The sequence below is a fragment of the Melospiza georgiana genome, chromosome 6 (assembly GCF_028018845.1).
Source record: "Melospiza georgiana isolate bMelGeo1 chromosome 6, bMelGeo1.pri, whole genome shotgun sequence".
Classification (NCBI taxonomy): domain Eukaryota; kingdom Metazoa; phylum Chordata; class Aves; order Passeriformes; family Passerellidae; genus Melospiza; species Melospiza georgiana.
Genome location: NC_080435.1, coordinates 42634851 through 42648505, shown reverse-complemented (window position 1 = coordinate 42648505; position 13655 = coordinate 42634851). Strand labels below are relative to the sequence as shown.

Here is a 13655-nt window from a genome sequence, read left to right as displayed (position 1 = left end):
ACACCCCTGGTTATACTCTGCATGTGAACCTTGCTTAGACTTTGATGCCACTATGAGTAAGGGAGATTCAGACACTCACAGCCTTCCCAGCTTATCTGCATGCCCATTCTCTGCAGTTAGATTGGTGAGAAAGCCTGCTAACTCCAAAACTAAGAGTTCCCCATCCCATATAGCTCTCTGATCCCTTAGCTCACTTCCAACAACACTCAGTCTTGCCTCAGGATTTACACAGGCAAGTCAGTGGGCTTGTAAAGTGCTATTCATGCTGGCGGAGATGCCTCTCTCAATCACAGCCAAATTCTTCAGTGATTTTTTTAATTACTCACAGATGTTTGGCTCTAATGCTTGTGTGTGGAAATAATTTATCTCTGGCTTTAAAAGCTCAAACAGGTTCACAGCACAAAATCTACTTCTCAGCTTTCTGGCATGTTTAGGAAAATTTATGATACAGAAACCAAATTCTTCTGCTGCTTTTAGGTGATGAACATGTCTCTGAATTGGCAGGTCAGATGAGAGGATCCATTATTTAGCCATCTCAAGTCATTTGTTATTGTTACACATATTGATACCATGATAGCTCCTTACCCCAGCAAGGAGGTGATTGGCTGTCTCCAGGGGGATTTACCTCACAGTATGCTACTTACAGTGCAATGGACACGCTCTCCAAGGTGCATCACTTCTGAGAGGCACCCACTCAGCAAAACCACTCTGGCCTTCCCTGTGGTGGCTTTTACCTGTGTCTATGGGAAGGCCATTGCTGACACTGGGCTTCAAAAGGACTGCTCCAAAGCTGGCATTAGGGAACATGGAATTACATCTCTTACATGGAAGGAGCAAGGAAAACTTGATAGATCAGCCTGTAAAGCCTAACAAAAACTCACCTTATCTCACACCTCTGTCACTGCTATCTTGGGACTTCTGCATGAACAGGAGGGAACAAACTCCTTTAGAAGTGTGTATCCATGAAGGTCCACAGGATGTGTTTTTTGCTGCCTTTTTGTGTGTGCCATGGGCACATCAGTGACTGCAACCATGGCACTATATGTGTTTCCAGAAAGCACACACTGGAGGCTTGAGTCTCTTGTATGTCAGCAAAACATTTCAAAGTGCGACTTTGAAGATGTGGCCTTATGTCTTTCCAAGACTGAGATGTGTGCATGTCTGGTTGTACTTGAGATATTTATAAGTGACCTAAGTATGAGGCGGGGGAGTGGGCTAAAAGTATCAGTGGGGAAGACCACACACGAGTGTAATTTGGTTTCTGTATGAAGTGACATGAATGCACTAGCCATAGATGTGTATAAAGGATAAATGTCCAATTCTAGGGTGAGAATGTGCTTTTTTGCAGTAGGAAGGACTCATGTAAATATGATTTTTCCTGAGATACTACTTGACATCATCAGTTTCAGTCTAGCTTTTCTGTTCTATGTCCATTTCATGCCCTTAGTTTAAATAGAGCTCAGGGAAAGGTACCACCAGATGGCTCAGTAAAGAATGGCAAATTCACAGTCTCTGAACAAGTTAAAAAAGAAAATTTAAATGAAATTCAGAAAGAAAACTTGGGAAAATGAGCAGCTGACTCCAGAGACTGCTGGTCCCAAGCCACCACTCCTGACCCAAGAGAGTGCATTCAGTAGGAGACAAACAAGGAGAAAGCATGTCTCAGAGTATTTTCTGGTCCATATTAGCAGAGCAGTCTAGGATGAATAACACAGAGGGGCTGAACTTCATTTTCCCTCCTTACGTTTCCTCCACTTGGTGAATGAGGGGCATAAGACGTAGAGAGGAAGACTATTAATGCACATACATAGAAAGAAATATGTGTTTCCTCACCTTCAGAAAGTCAAAATTTTTGAGCATATGAGCAACCTTCTCAGCATTTCTGCCTTCATGGAGGAAATCCAGCTCCAAGGGCAGATTCTTCTTAGCTTCTTCCACCAGCCACATGAACTCAAAATCTGGAAAAATCTGCTTCACAACCAAGAGGAGAATCTGAGAACAAGGAAACACAATCAGTTGGATCCTGGCTCCAAAGCCACACAGCAACACACAGTGCTGTTTTGATAGGATCATTCCATGTAACTTACAAATAAAAAAAGCAAGTGCTTTTAGGGTTCCTGCAGTATCACAACACAGTGTCATGCCTTGGTCATGTAACACAAATTCTGGCCTACTCTTCCACAGAGAAAGGCACATCTAGGAGTTAAATGATAGCACACACATCAAAGGGAGGGCAGCCGACTGCTGCCTAGAAGTAAGAGAACAAAGCTCTGGAGAAGAGCCCACGTGGCCAGATCTCACCAAGGGTGTTGCCCTTGTTGAGATCTTCTGAGTCCTATAATTCTACAAGTCATTCTTTGACTTCATTTGAACAGCTCTCAGATAATGTACACGAGGAGGACCAAAAGTAATACTTGTCACCTCTATGTTACTTCTTCCACTGCTGAGCACAGAAAATCCTCTGGGCAGTTCAAAGAAAACAATGGAGTTTGGATACAGTCAGTAGGCTACAGATCCTTAAATAACACTTCTGGTGGAGCTCAGAGGGCAAGCTGCTCTTCAGCATCAGGCAAAGCCATTCTCACAAGGCTGAGGAGGTATTTCCCAAGCATCATATATTCACCACATGGAATATATGGAATGCTCTTCTTCTTAAAGAGATTAGATATTCAGAGACACAGCACCTTTAAAATCCCAACCAAAAAGTTCCTTGAAACATTTGACTGGAGCAACATTTAAGGGGTGAGTGAATCAACATTACACAATTGGATGGCATAATCAAAGCTGCACAGCAGCCAAGTATGCTTTCTGTTCATACAAAGGGACAGTTTCTCCACCAGAGCTGCAAATTTACACAAGCCGACAATATGGACCACATCTTAAGGAAAATTGTTTTTACTGTTTTTAACTGAGTCATAAAACAAATAAAAAACCCCATAACAATAGAATGTACTTTGCTGTCTTTATTTTACCTGTTCTGTACATTCATCTGGAAACAGAAACAGGCTTTTAAGTGTGTGTTATTGCATAGTTTACCCTTCTCAATCTCCACCACTGGGGTGGGAACTCCTGCACTGCAGAAGGAACATTTAAAGTACACACAGGAAGCTGCTAACATTGAAATGTATGACAAAAATAAATTTATGAACCATCACTGCTCCTGTTCAGTTGTGTGACAACATTTGTTCTCTACCCCGTCTCAACTTCTCTTATCTAAATGTCAGTTGCAAACTCAATGTTCCTTTAAAAATGTAATCACCAGGTTCCAGACACTATTGAATTGTATTTTTTACTGTTATATCTAGAGGCATAAATCCTTTCAAATTTATGTCACCCAAATGAAATGTAACCAGTGATCTTCAAGAACATGAACATAAACTTCATAGGGTCTCCAAGATTATTCCATTGATGTTTGATGTGAGAAAATTCATGCTTTTTTTTCACTTTCTTCAAATGCTCTTTTCAATTTGCCAACTTGACCATCAGCAGGGACATCCTAACAAGTATTTTGCCCACCCCTTTTCTGACACCTGTCAACATATTGTCTTGAAATAATTATTGACATATAGAGAGCAGTGAGGTATCTCTCTCTGGGTTTATCAGATGCTGTACTGATTTTTAAAGAGTCAGCATTGATGCTATGAAACCTCAAGTGAATTTAGGAATTTTCCAGCTACCTTTTCTTGTTCAGATTCTTTCCCATCAGTCTCTAGATGAGACCATCTCCATCAATATTTAAATCAACCTCTTTACCTAGCTGCAATGTCTGTCTGATTCCTAAAGGACCAGAACATTAGCATGTGTGATCTGGCTTTCTAACAGTCTACACAAAAACAGTCCCACACAAGGATACAATGATGCATGTAAGCCAAGACCCCACAAGAGAGACCTTTTAAAAACAAAACTCCATGTGTCACATTCTGAGCTACCTTTTCATACCTGTGTATATACAACATGTGAATGGTAAACCAGAATGTCTGTACAAGGACAGTACTAAACTACCAAAAGAAAATACATTGGTTTATTTCCAAGTTTCCCAGAAGGAATAGTTTAAAGCCAGAAAAGACAGGAATCATTCTAAAATAATTTGTTAAAATGTCTCTTACCAGTATAATCAGCAATCACAGCAACATGGTGTGAGGAGGTATATTCCTATGATATCCACTATTAGAAGGGCAAATGTCCCAAGGTAAACACAGGTTTTGGGTCATTCACACAGAATCTCTTATTACCCTGATCCCATATTCTTTCATTACCTGCTGATCCTTAATCCTTGACTGCCACCTTGTTCTGGGAGGGAGACAAGGATGTCATAAGCCCCCTGAGAAGTGCTGTGCACATGATGACTTACAGAAGCAAATTCATTGGGCAGACCACTGCAGCAAGTCCTGGAGAAGATCTGAATCAAATTCAAATCTTCAGCTGGACCCAAAGCCAGTTCAAACAGTTCTGTGTTCTTGAACCAGCACTGAAACAGACTGATCCTATCTTATTGGGAGATCTCTTTGGAACTCAAGTTTCTTTAACTGTGAGTTCAAATTAAATACTCAGTTGCAAACTTATGTGCCCCAGCTGGAACCAGCTGTGCTTCTATGCAGACTAGCCAGGATTGCTCAAAGCAGGGTATTTTAATTGCCTAAAGAAGCTTTAGTTACACACTGCTCTGAGAGGTTGCTGGCAGAATTTTTGATTTCTGATCTTCTGTGATGGAGAAATGGGTTACTTCATCAGCAATACCCTCCAAACACTCATCAGAACTCCTCAGCTTAAGCTTCCCCTCTTTAGTACCGTGGACCTACCTGTCTGCTAATTACTGTGCACTTACTGTATATACAGACATATATGTGTGTATATATATATACACACATATGCTTTATTAGGAGAGCAAAAAGCTTTAGTGTTACCACTTACAGACCTAATCCTTCCCATTTTCTCCACCACAGCCCTGCCCATTTGGTGTTTTATACTGTATTGCTGGCATCTTTGTCTGTTGCAATGCAGTACAGGGCTGCAGTTTATTTCCATTTCCTCCTTTCTATAGCTAGACTTAGAAGTTTGGGAAAAGCTACAGCACTGCACTGGGAAATAAGAGTGGTCCCTACCATTCAAGAGAGGAACAGGAGCTAGGCATTGAAACTTTTTTCCTAGCTGAATCCCTCATTTGTATATTTGCCCCTGTTAGGTGACCCTCTCTGTATTTCAGTGTTTTTGTTTCTACCATTAATCAGTTCAGCATTACGGAGCTGATCAAGAAACAAAACTGAATCATAGCAACCTCATCTACTGTTGAATCCACACTAGAATTTAATTGAAAAACATGCTAATCATGAACAATGATTTTCCTTGACCACACAGGCCTGACTACAAGAGATCAGTTAATGGTCCCTGAGACCAGTTAATGAGCACACGGGCTGAAAAGAGACTTCAGGACTCACTCTCTACTTCTTAAGTCTTATATGGACTTACTAGAACATCACAAATCTTTACCTGTCTTCTCCTCCTTCCCTCTTACCCTGTTGTTCAGTCTCTCCATCCATACAATCACCAGCACTGCAATCCTCACCAATTTTCTGCAAGACAGCACTGATCTCTGTGGAGGTTTCAAAGCCACAGGTTGGTGTTGTTATAGCTGCTTACACCATAGATGAACGTGGTCCCCATACACTTCAATGGCAATTATTCTGTAAGTTTGAAATTAACATGTAATTTTACCTCCATGAGCAAAATATCCTTGGAGCTCTGAGCTTGGACCTTGGGGTGCTGGATTTTCACTGCCACCGTTCTCCCATCCTGCAGCACTGCTTTGTGTACCTGGGCTAGCGATGCTGCTCCCAAGGGAGTGTCCTCAAAACTGACAAAGAGCTCTTTTATCTGCCGAGAGATGAGAAAGAGGCATCAGCTTGGAGCAACAGAAGCCATGCTCAGGAAAGCCCTGCCCACAGGCCAGAGAGTTCATGTGCCAAAGCTGGGCAGACTCAGCCTTTTCATAGTTCTTCTGTCCCCTCTCTTAGCCTTGTCATTGCTTGGCCTCTGAGTGAAGCCTGCCAGACACGCAAATGCCCTGGAGATACTCTGCTTATGGAAACCTGTGACAGAGTCCCAGCAGCACATTTCATCCTGGACTTGCAGTGGCCAGGCAGTGTGTGAGACTTCTTCAGAAAATGGCTTGAAGTGATTATGGTCAGCATCCTGGGTGCAGAAGCCAACAGCTGCTCCTTTGCATGCATTTCTTTGGCAGATATTTAATACCACCCACCATCACCCCTGAAACCTGACAGTGTGTATTCCTGTGCATTACAGCAGCAGCAAGCTTACTTGGTGAAAGCCAGCACATGACTGGGGAGCAGTGGTTAAGGGCTGCATTCAGGGCAGGGGGACAAGAATTGCTGTTTCAACTGTGACATGTTGGCCTGAAAACATGTTTAATGTGATGGACTTTGCCACACCTTCTATAAAAGTAGCCAGGTCTCTCAGCTCAGAAAAAGCACCAATCAGGGACAGCAAAGCACTTGGCAAGCAGGAGAGGAAATTATTAGAAGCTCTGTCTGAGAAATCCAGGACTGGACTACAAGGAAAGTTGCAGATGAAGTAGATTTACCAGGAGCAGGTCCAGGAAGCAAAATGCAAGGTAGACAAGGGTGAGGGCAGAAGCCCACCCCCCCTGCATAACACAGCACCCTGCTAGAGACCCTCTTGGCAGCACCAGGCAGCACAGGCTCTGCAAACACTACAACCATGGTAGTGCAATTTCAGCCTAGCTGATGAGCCAGGCCCCTCCACACAGTCAGTCAGCTCACAGCAAGGGCCAACACAGATATGTGGCTTCAGGCATGGTTCATGTAATGCTAGTTGAGGATTGTTGTCCTGCTCTGTAGGGCAAGGCAAACATAAACTCTGAGGTTTCCAGAAGTCAGCAAAGGGACCCTGTCCTACCCTTCTAGCAGGCTCAACTGATTTCAAGTGAGCAGTTGAGAAGCCTGTAATTTATGCAGTAACAAAAAAGAAAGAATGTCAGTGCATTTTTATAACCTGCTTTTTAAAAGGTAATTAAAGATGGGAGCTGCAGCAACCTAGCAATTAAATATGAATAAAGACCTTCTAAGCAAAGTCTTCATGCAAAGCCTTAAACGAATACTCTTTTTGCTGAAAAGGAAGAAAAATACTACAAGGAGCAGCCTGTTCCCTCCTGCAGCTGCCAAGGAATGAGCCCCCTCCCACACCACCCCACCCCTTCTCTCCCAGCCCCTTCCACAGAAAACTAATGCTAGCCACAAAGTGGAGCATTTGCAGTAATTAGGTACCAACACAGAATCGGCAGCCTCCAGTAATTCACTAGAAAGGTTCATTTTATTTATTTAATTAATTCTCTTTGGTCCTGGCGGCAAAATCAATTAAGTAAAACAACTGCATTTAAAAACAACTAGTTATGTGTTTTTTAATTACAGCAGGTCCATAATTCAAACCTATTGACATTTGTGTCTCAAGAGAAAATGTGTTCAAGACACAGGGACTTTTACCTTTATGTGAAGTTTATGTATTCCCTGAAGAAAGGATCTATTAAGGGTAAAGATTTAAGGTGGCCAAGAGCCTGCTGGGCTGTAAGATCCCATAAGGAAGAAAAAAATGCATGCAGAGAACCTGCCACATTAGGTCGAGCTGGGATTTTCTTCAACTCTCTCACTACCCTACATCCTTGTATCAGAGGGATGTATCCTTTACAAATTGGTTACTACTCTAACTGTCATAAAGCTGGGTAACATCCCCCAAAGGTTAAAATACAGAATTGGGAGTTCACTGGCTTGAATCCAGTAAGGTACATTTTTAGCAAGATCCTATATAAATTGGATAAAATTCCATCTGCTCTGGATTTTAAAACCTCTTAATTGCCTACACTGTCAATCTAGCCATTTTCACGAGAACTGAATGCATACAGGGGGAAAAAAAACTGCACATGTTCCCTCTGGCAGGAAAAATATACCTCATTATCGCGTGACTAAGTTTTCTAAAGAAACATAGTTGAAGAAAGCTGTGTCTAGGAGTTATTTTGTATTGAAGAGTAATTTATAAACTTGCTACTTAGGACATGGAAGTCAGGTTAGCAGTCATGTCTGACAGAACCAGCTCAGCAGCCCTCCCACAATTCCAGGGCAATTTTGTGCACGTTCACAGGCTGCAGACAAAGACAGCAAGGCAAGGGACTGCAATAGGACCAGAGAATTGATGGATACCCCAGGAGCAGAAGGGCAGAGCGCGCACAGGGGGAGGGAGCAGATCACAGCCGAGCCATTACATGAGCAGGTGTGAGGCTGAGATAAAACAGAAGCACAATCATGGCTGGGCTCCAGGACCCCCCACTTAGCAAATGACCCTCGTTCATTATGGAATTGTCTTTTCTCAGCTCGCTGGAGGCAGCTAATGCCTCTGCTGCAGGCTGTGTCCCAGACACACAAAAGCGCGCAAGAGGCGCTGTGACATGGAAGCGGAGAAGAGGCGAGCCTGGTTCCCATGCTGCCTGCCAGGGAGTGGGGTTTTTCCAAAGGAAGGTGGCTGCACCCATTTCCAAAGGAAGGTGGCTGCAACCATTTCCAAAGGAAGGTGGCTGCAAGCAGAGAGTTCTTGGAACAGGCTGCAGGCTCTTACTGCTCACAAGCACCCTTAACAAAAATTGTCATTTCCAGAATGGATGATTAGCAAGCAAAGGTCTGGGACAGTCTTGGAGCACACCTGACCTCAGGAACTCTCAAGTTCTTTCCAGGCTACAGCTGGTCTCAAATGGCCTCATCAAACTCACTGTTACCATCTGTAATCCTGGCAGGAGATGAAACAGGCATAGTTTCCCAACAGGTTTAATAAACGTTTAAAAGGAACTTTAGGGCTGCTCTTTCAAAGGAGCAGGACAGCCAGCTGCAGGTTTACAGCCGTGCAGGTGAGCAGTGTCCCTGCACACAGTGGTTTCCTTTGCTCCTTCTGCAAGCCAGGTCCCCATCAACAAGCACAGGCTCCACCAGCAAATGAATGTGTGCTGTACTTCACTTGCTGGAAACACAGCCCTGATTGTTTAGTTCTGAAGAATGAAGCTCATTTAATTTTCAATACGCAATATATGCATGATTGTTGGTATTAGTATTCACATCTCAAAGAAGTGATATAAAAGCTCTAACAGGATCTATTTACTTTGATACTTATACTAGTGTGTATTTGTGCTGAGGTTGCACCTAGAGACCACATTAAGCCCAGAGTGCCATGGTATGAGATGCACAGCCATCATGGGCCCTGCACAAATTCATGCTTTCCAGGAATTCCCAGATGTCAGCTACAAGCTTCCTCACATGCTGAAGTTCTTTCCCAAAGCACAGCTGCTCTTCCCAAGGTCTGCAGCACATACTACCTGATGCCACAATGCTGGGCACCAGGATGCCTCAGTGTTTTTTGTAAATCCTGTCCTTAAACACTTAGGAAGATACTGGAAATCAATTGGATTTAAGCTCCCAAATCCTGAGTCCTTTCTGAAAGTATTACCTTACATGACCTGCCTAGCATGTTCTGAGAAGTCTTTGACAGAGCTGGGATTTAACCCAGATATCCCAAGTTCCAGTCTGATATCTTAATCTCTAAACCATAACAGTTAAATGTGCATGTCTTGCTAGCTAATTTCTTTTGAAATATATTGCCTCTTAATCCCAACCTTTTTATATCCATGTTTTTCAGCAAATGGTGGAGTATTACCGCCTGGTTTCAACTTGCCCACTTCACAGAGAGGTATGTTCTCTTCCCTCTGGAAAGGCTGCCAGCATGGTGCTCCGGAGCAGGAGCCTAAGTCATGGAGCCCTTCCCCAGCCCTGCATTATATAACATCATTCTACATGAGATGCATTGGCTCTGCTCTGCCACTGTGATTAATGCTGGCCATGTGTCAGCAGTTTGTTCAAGACAAATTTAGGAAGCAGTGAGATGCAAGGATCACTAACAGCAGAAGGCATCAGGACTTTTGGAATTCACTTTATCAACACTAGCACGGTATTTGCTCTCAGATTCAATGCCCCTCCTGGCTTAAGGAATGTGAACCTCATCCTAGGCTGGTCATCTTTCCAACAAGATACACATAATGGCTCATGTTGCCAAGGACTCACTGATCCCTGCGAGTCTGCAAGACCAGAGCTCTAAGTGTGAGAAAAACATTACTTTGTTGTAGAGAATATACTTCCCAGACAGCAAGGGGTTTTTTCCATCGTCCCAGCCCTCCTATCCCCTCTACGAAAACAAAATGTCACAGGGCTGCTCTGAGAATTATTAAGACAGCAAAAACTGAAAGATTAGATTTATCATAGTAGACAGTGGATTATGAAGAATAATTCATCAAACATCAGAACAAAAAGCCCACAATTTATAGGCGGCTTTGTTGAGTCAGTGAAATCTGATTGGACTTCTCCCCACCTAATGAATGCCAAGCTTAATTGATGGTTCCTAAATTCATCTGTCAAGAACATGTATTTATTAATCCAGTATTTTTAATAATATTGTAGATGTAAACAGAACAGTGGTTTTGTTTTCAATGGACTTGCTGGTGTTCATATTACATTTACACATATACGTGACATATATAGAGAGGCATATGCTGCATCCAAATGAATGCAGGTAAAGGTATGTGTGTGTTCTCATGCACTGAAACAATTACCTATGGCTTATTACAGAAAATCCCTGCATCTTTTAGTGCAAAGGATGGCAAAGTAAGGTGGTTCTTTTCAGGGGGAGAGATGCAATAAGGTGCCTGCCCAGAATTTGGAAGAGCTGAGGTCTAACAACGTTTCTCCTTGATATCCCCTGTGACACTAGGCCACACCATGCAACAGCACTCATGCTTCAGTGAGCAGAATCAGGGCTGTCAACACAGCTAGAAATCTGCCCTTGTCTAATTTATAAGGTCCAAATTTTTAGCTTTGCTTTTAAAACCTATCTGTATAATACATATACAACAATTATTACACACAGCCACAAACGTGTCACTTCACATGCCAATGTTACACATTTGTTCCTGACCTGCCAATCACTGCTAACTTTGTTAATCACTGCTAACATTTCACAACAACAGCACAAAATCAGGGCTGTCCATCAACCATCAGCATTTCTTCCAGAAAAATGGGACTCAGGTAGGGTGCGAAGTTCACTTTTTCCTGTTATTTCCACCTTGTACCACTTTGGACCTCTGCAACCCACTACCTGCTAAAACCCTGAGAATCTTCTCTGGGATCCTACTGACAGCATTTCTCAGTTACAAAGGCATTAGTGTTACAGAAAATGAAATCAAGGAAGAGTCCTTGATCCCCCTCAGCCAGAGACCAATGTTCATTCACTCATTCACTGTCTGATACCTACGATCCTGGCTACTTCCTGATCTGCTCACCTATTATCCTTTTTCTGTAGTCTCTTTTGGCTAGACAAGCAGTGGAAAAGCCTACACACAGCCACTCTTGTACTCCTCACATCCATCCATTGAGCTGTGCAGCAATAGTATCAGTCTACTTGACTTGTATAGTACCTTTAATTATTACAGAGCTATACCTTGAGGAAAAGCACCTTTTATTCCATCCCCAATGACTCCTGCATAATAGTCTGTGCTCAGACACACTCACGGTAGTTTCATTTATTTTCCTGAGTCAGATCCTTAAGACAAGGCAGGACTGTCTGAGACTATCACTCATCCCAGATCGAAACCTGGATCTCAGTGGTGACAGCTACAACAGGCAGTAAGAGCAATGAGCAGACAGAGCAGATGTATATCTTCTGAGACCCTGTGTGTGAGGTGGACCTCATCTCCCATCCCTCTGAAAGGTGAGCCACTTATCCATAGCTCCCACAAATAAACAACATTCAGCCTAATATAAGCAAGGATTGTGATGGCCAGACTGGAACATAACTGGCTCAGGAACATCATCCTGACCAGCACAAGGAGATAAATGTTTTTCAGCAATTAAGCTACTGGATGTCCTACTAGCTTCCAGACACACAGGATGCTAAAATTAACAGTTAGCTCAGCACCCAGAGATGCTTTCAACAGTTGGGAGTTCTACAGGTTTTCCAATAGCATTTCACCACAGCCTCTCCCATGTTTAGTTTCACTCAGCTGTTCTTTGCCCAGGTGCTGGTTTCACAAAGCACTCTGAAAGCAGAGAAACTGCACAATATACTTCTGATGTAAGGCAGATATCAAGCTAAACTATAAGAAAGCAGAGTCCAGACATCATCTGCAGGGCTAGCACAACATCTGTGGTAGCACAAACATATAGATGAAACCAGAGAAAGGAAACAGCAAAGCTGGGATGTCTCCAAATAAGTTTCTAATTCATCCACCTGTGTGGGTGAACATTATTCCTGGTTAAAGTATACATCCAGGTAGTTTTCCCTCATGTTTATAATCTCATACACAGAATTACATTCCAAGAAAATCTATTTCTCAAAAATGTCCATTACCATGGGAAAGGTTTTGCTGTTGGAAGCTACATCACAATTTTAAGCTGCAAATCCAGTTCACTTCCCTGTGGAGAAGATGGAAGGTGGAAGAACCTTGCATGACTGAATCAACTACTTCCTCAGAATCCCCAAGTGATAACAAAGGGATTTACAGTCCCTCTAACACTGGCATGGACATTGAGAAAATACTTATTTTCTGTCCCCAGATGCAGTTAATTAGCATAATGACCTCTGACCTGTTCAGCATCCCACTTCTTTCCATCTCAAATATAACAAAACATCTTGTGCAGCTAGTCATCTTGCTGATACCCTAAACCATTTCTGCAGCCCAGCCTGTCCATGACTGGCCTCCAACAGCAGCCAGTGCTTCCTTATCCTAATGGCCAAGCAAGAGTCCACTAACAACTATGCTTGTGTGGAAAGCAAAGATGTAAAACTGCAGTCTCTCTATGTGACAGTAAACACTGTCACTGTGCACTCTATTTGGCATGACATAAGTATCTTATAGCCTATGCAAAATGCACAGACCAAAGCAAAATAAAGCCAAGGTGTGTATATACATATATAATCCTGTTTGCTTTCTATTCCATCATGCTGGAAAAAAAGTAGGGACTTGTGAGCTACGTATTCACTCCAACAATGCAGGCTATGGGGCAGATATTTCCCTGCTTTCCCTTGCACATACAAATGCCCCATTTAATTTGCTTTTTTATCTTTCTCCCAGTTGAGCAATGCTCATTAAATCTACTCTTTTCTCTCTTTTTGGGGAAATGCTACTAGCTCTTCATCTCTTCTGTCTGTGAGGAAGGAGCCACACTGGTCAGTTGTTCAGACTGGAATCAGAGTCCTTCAAGAGCACACAATGATGCCACTCCCAGCCATCTTTTGTATTTTAATTGAAAGCATTCTTTCTCTTTCCTCCCCCTGCTAACAAAGGAGGGTCTCATTTGTTACACCAGTGCACAGTGGAAACACAGCAGAAGACAACTCCGCTGCATTCCATCTGCCCAAAGGGATTCTTATTCCATGGCTGAGGTAGAGCAGTAGTGGCTCCTTTATATAAAGATTTTCAAGGCTTTCTCTGCAGCTCTTCAGCTCCCAAGCAATAGAGCTGAAAGTGCTAACATAGCAGGAATACCCCAGTAGTTCCTAAGGAAGGGAAAAGTCTCCTCAGCCTTCTGCTCTTT

At 42.8% G+C, this 13655-nt stretch overlaps 1 protein-coding gene across 2 annotated transcripts in view; it reads right to left on the bottom strand.

The window, feature by feature from the left end:
- Positions 1–13655, bottom strand: part of ADCK1 (aarF domain containing kinase 1) — a 72396-nt gene that overhangs the window by 17023 nt on the left and 41718 nt on the right. The window contains exons 5-6 of one of the 2 annotated variants that reach the window (XM_058026081.1): positions 5713–5871; positions 1834–1992 (exon numbers count right to left, since the gene is read on the bottom strand). In XM_058026081.1, coding sequence (XP_057882064.1) covers positions 1834–1992; positions 5713–5871 — 318 coding nt within the window. The remainder of the gene's footprint in view (positions 1–1833; positions 1993–5712; positions 5872–13655) is intronic. The other variant, XM_058026082.1, reaches the window with a different exon arrangement.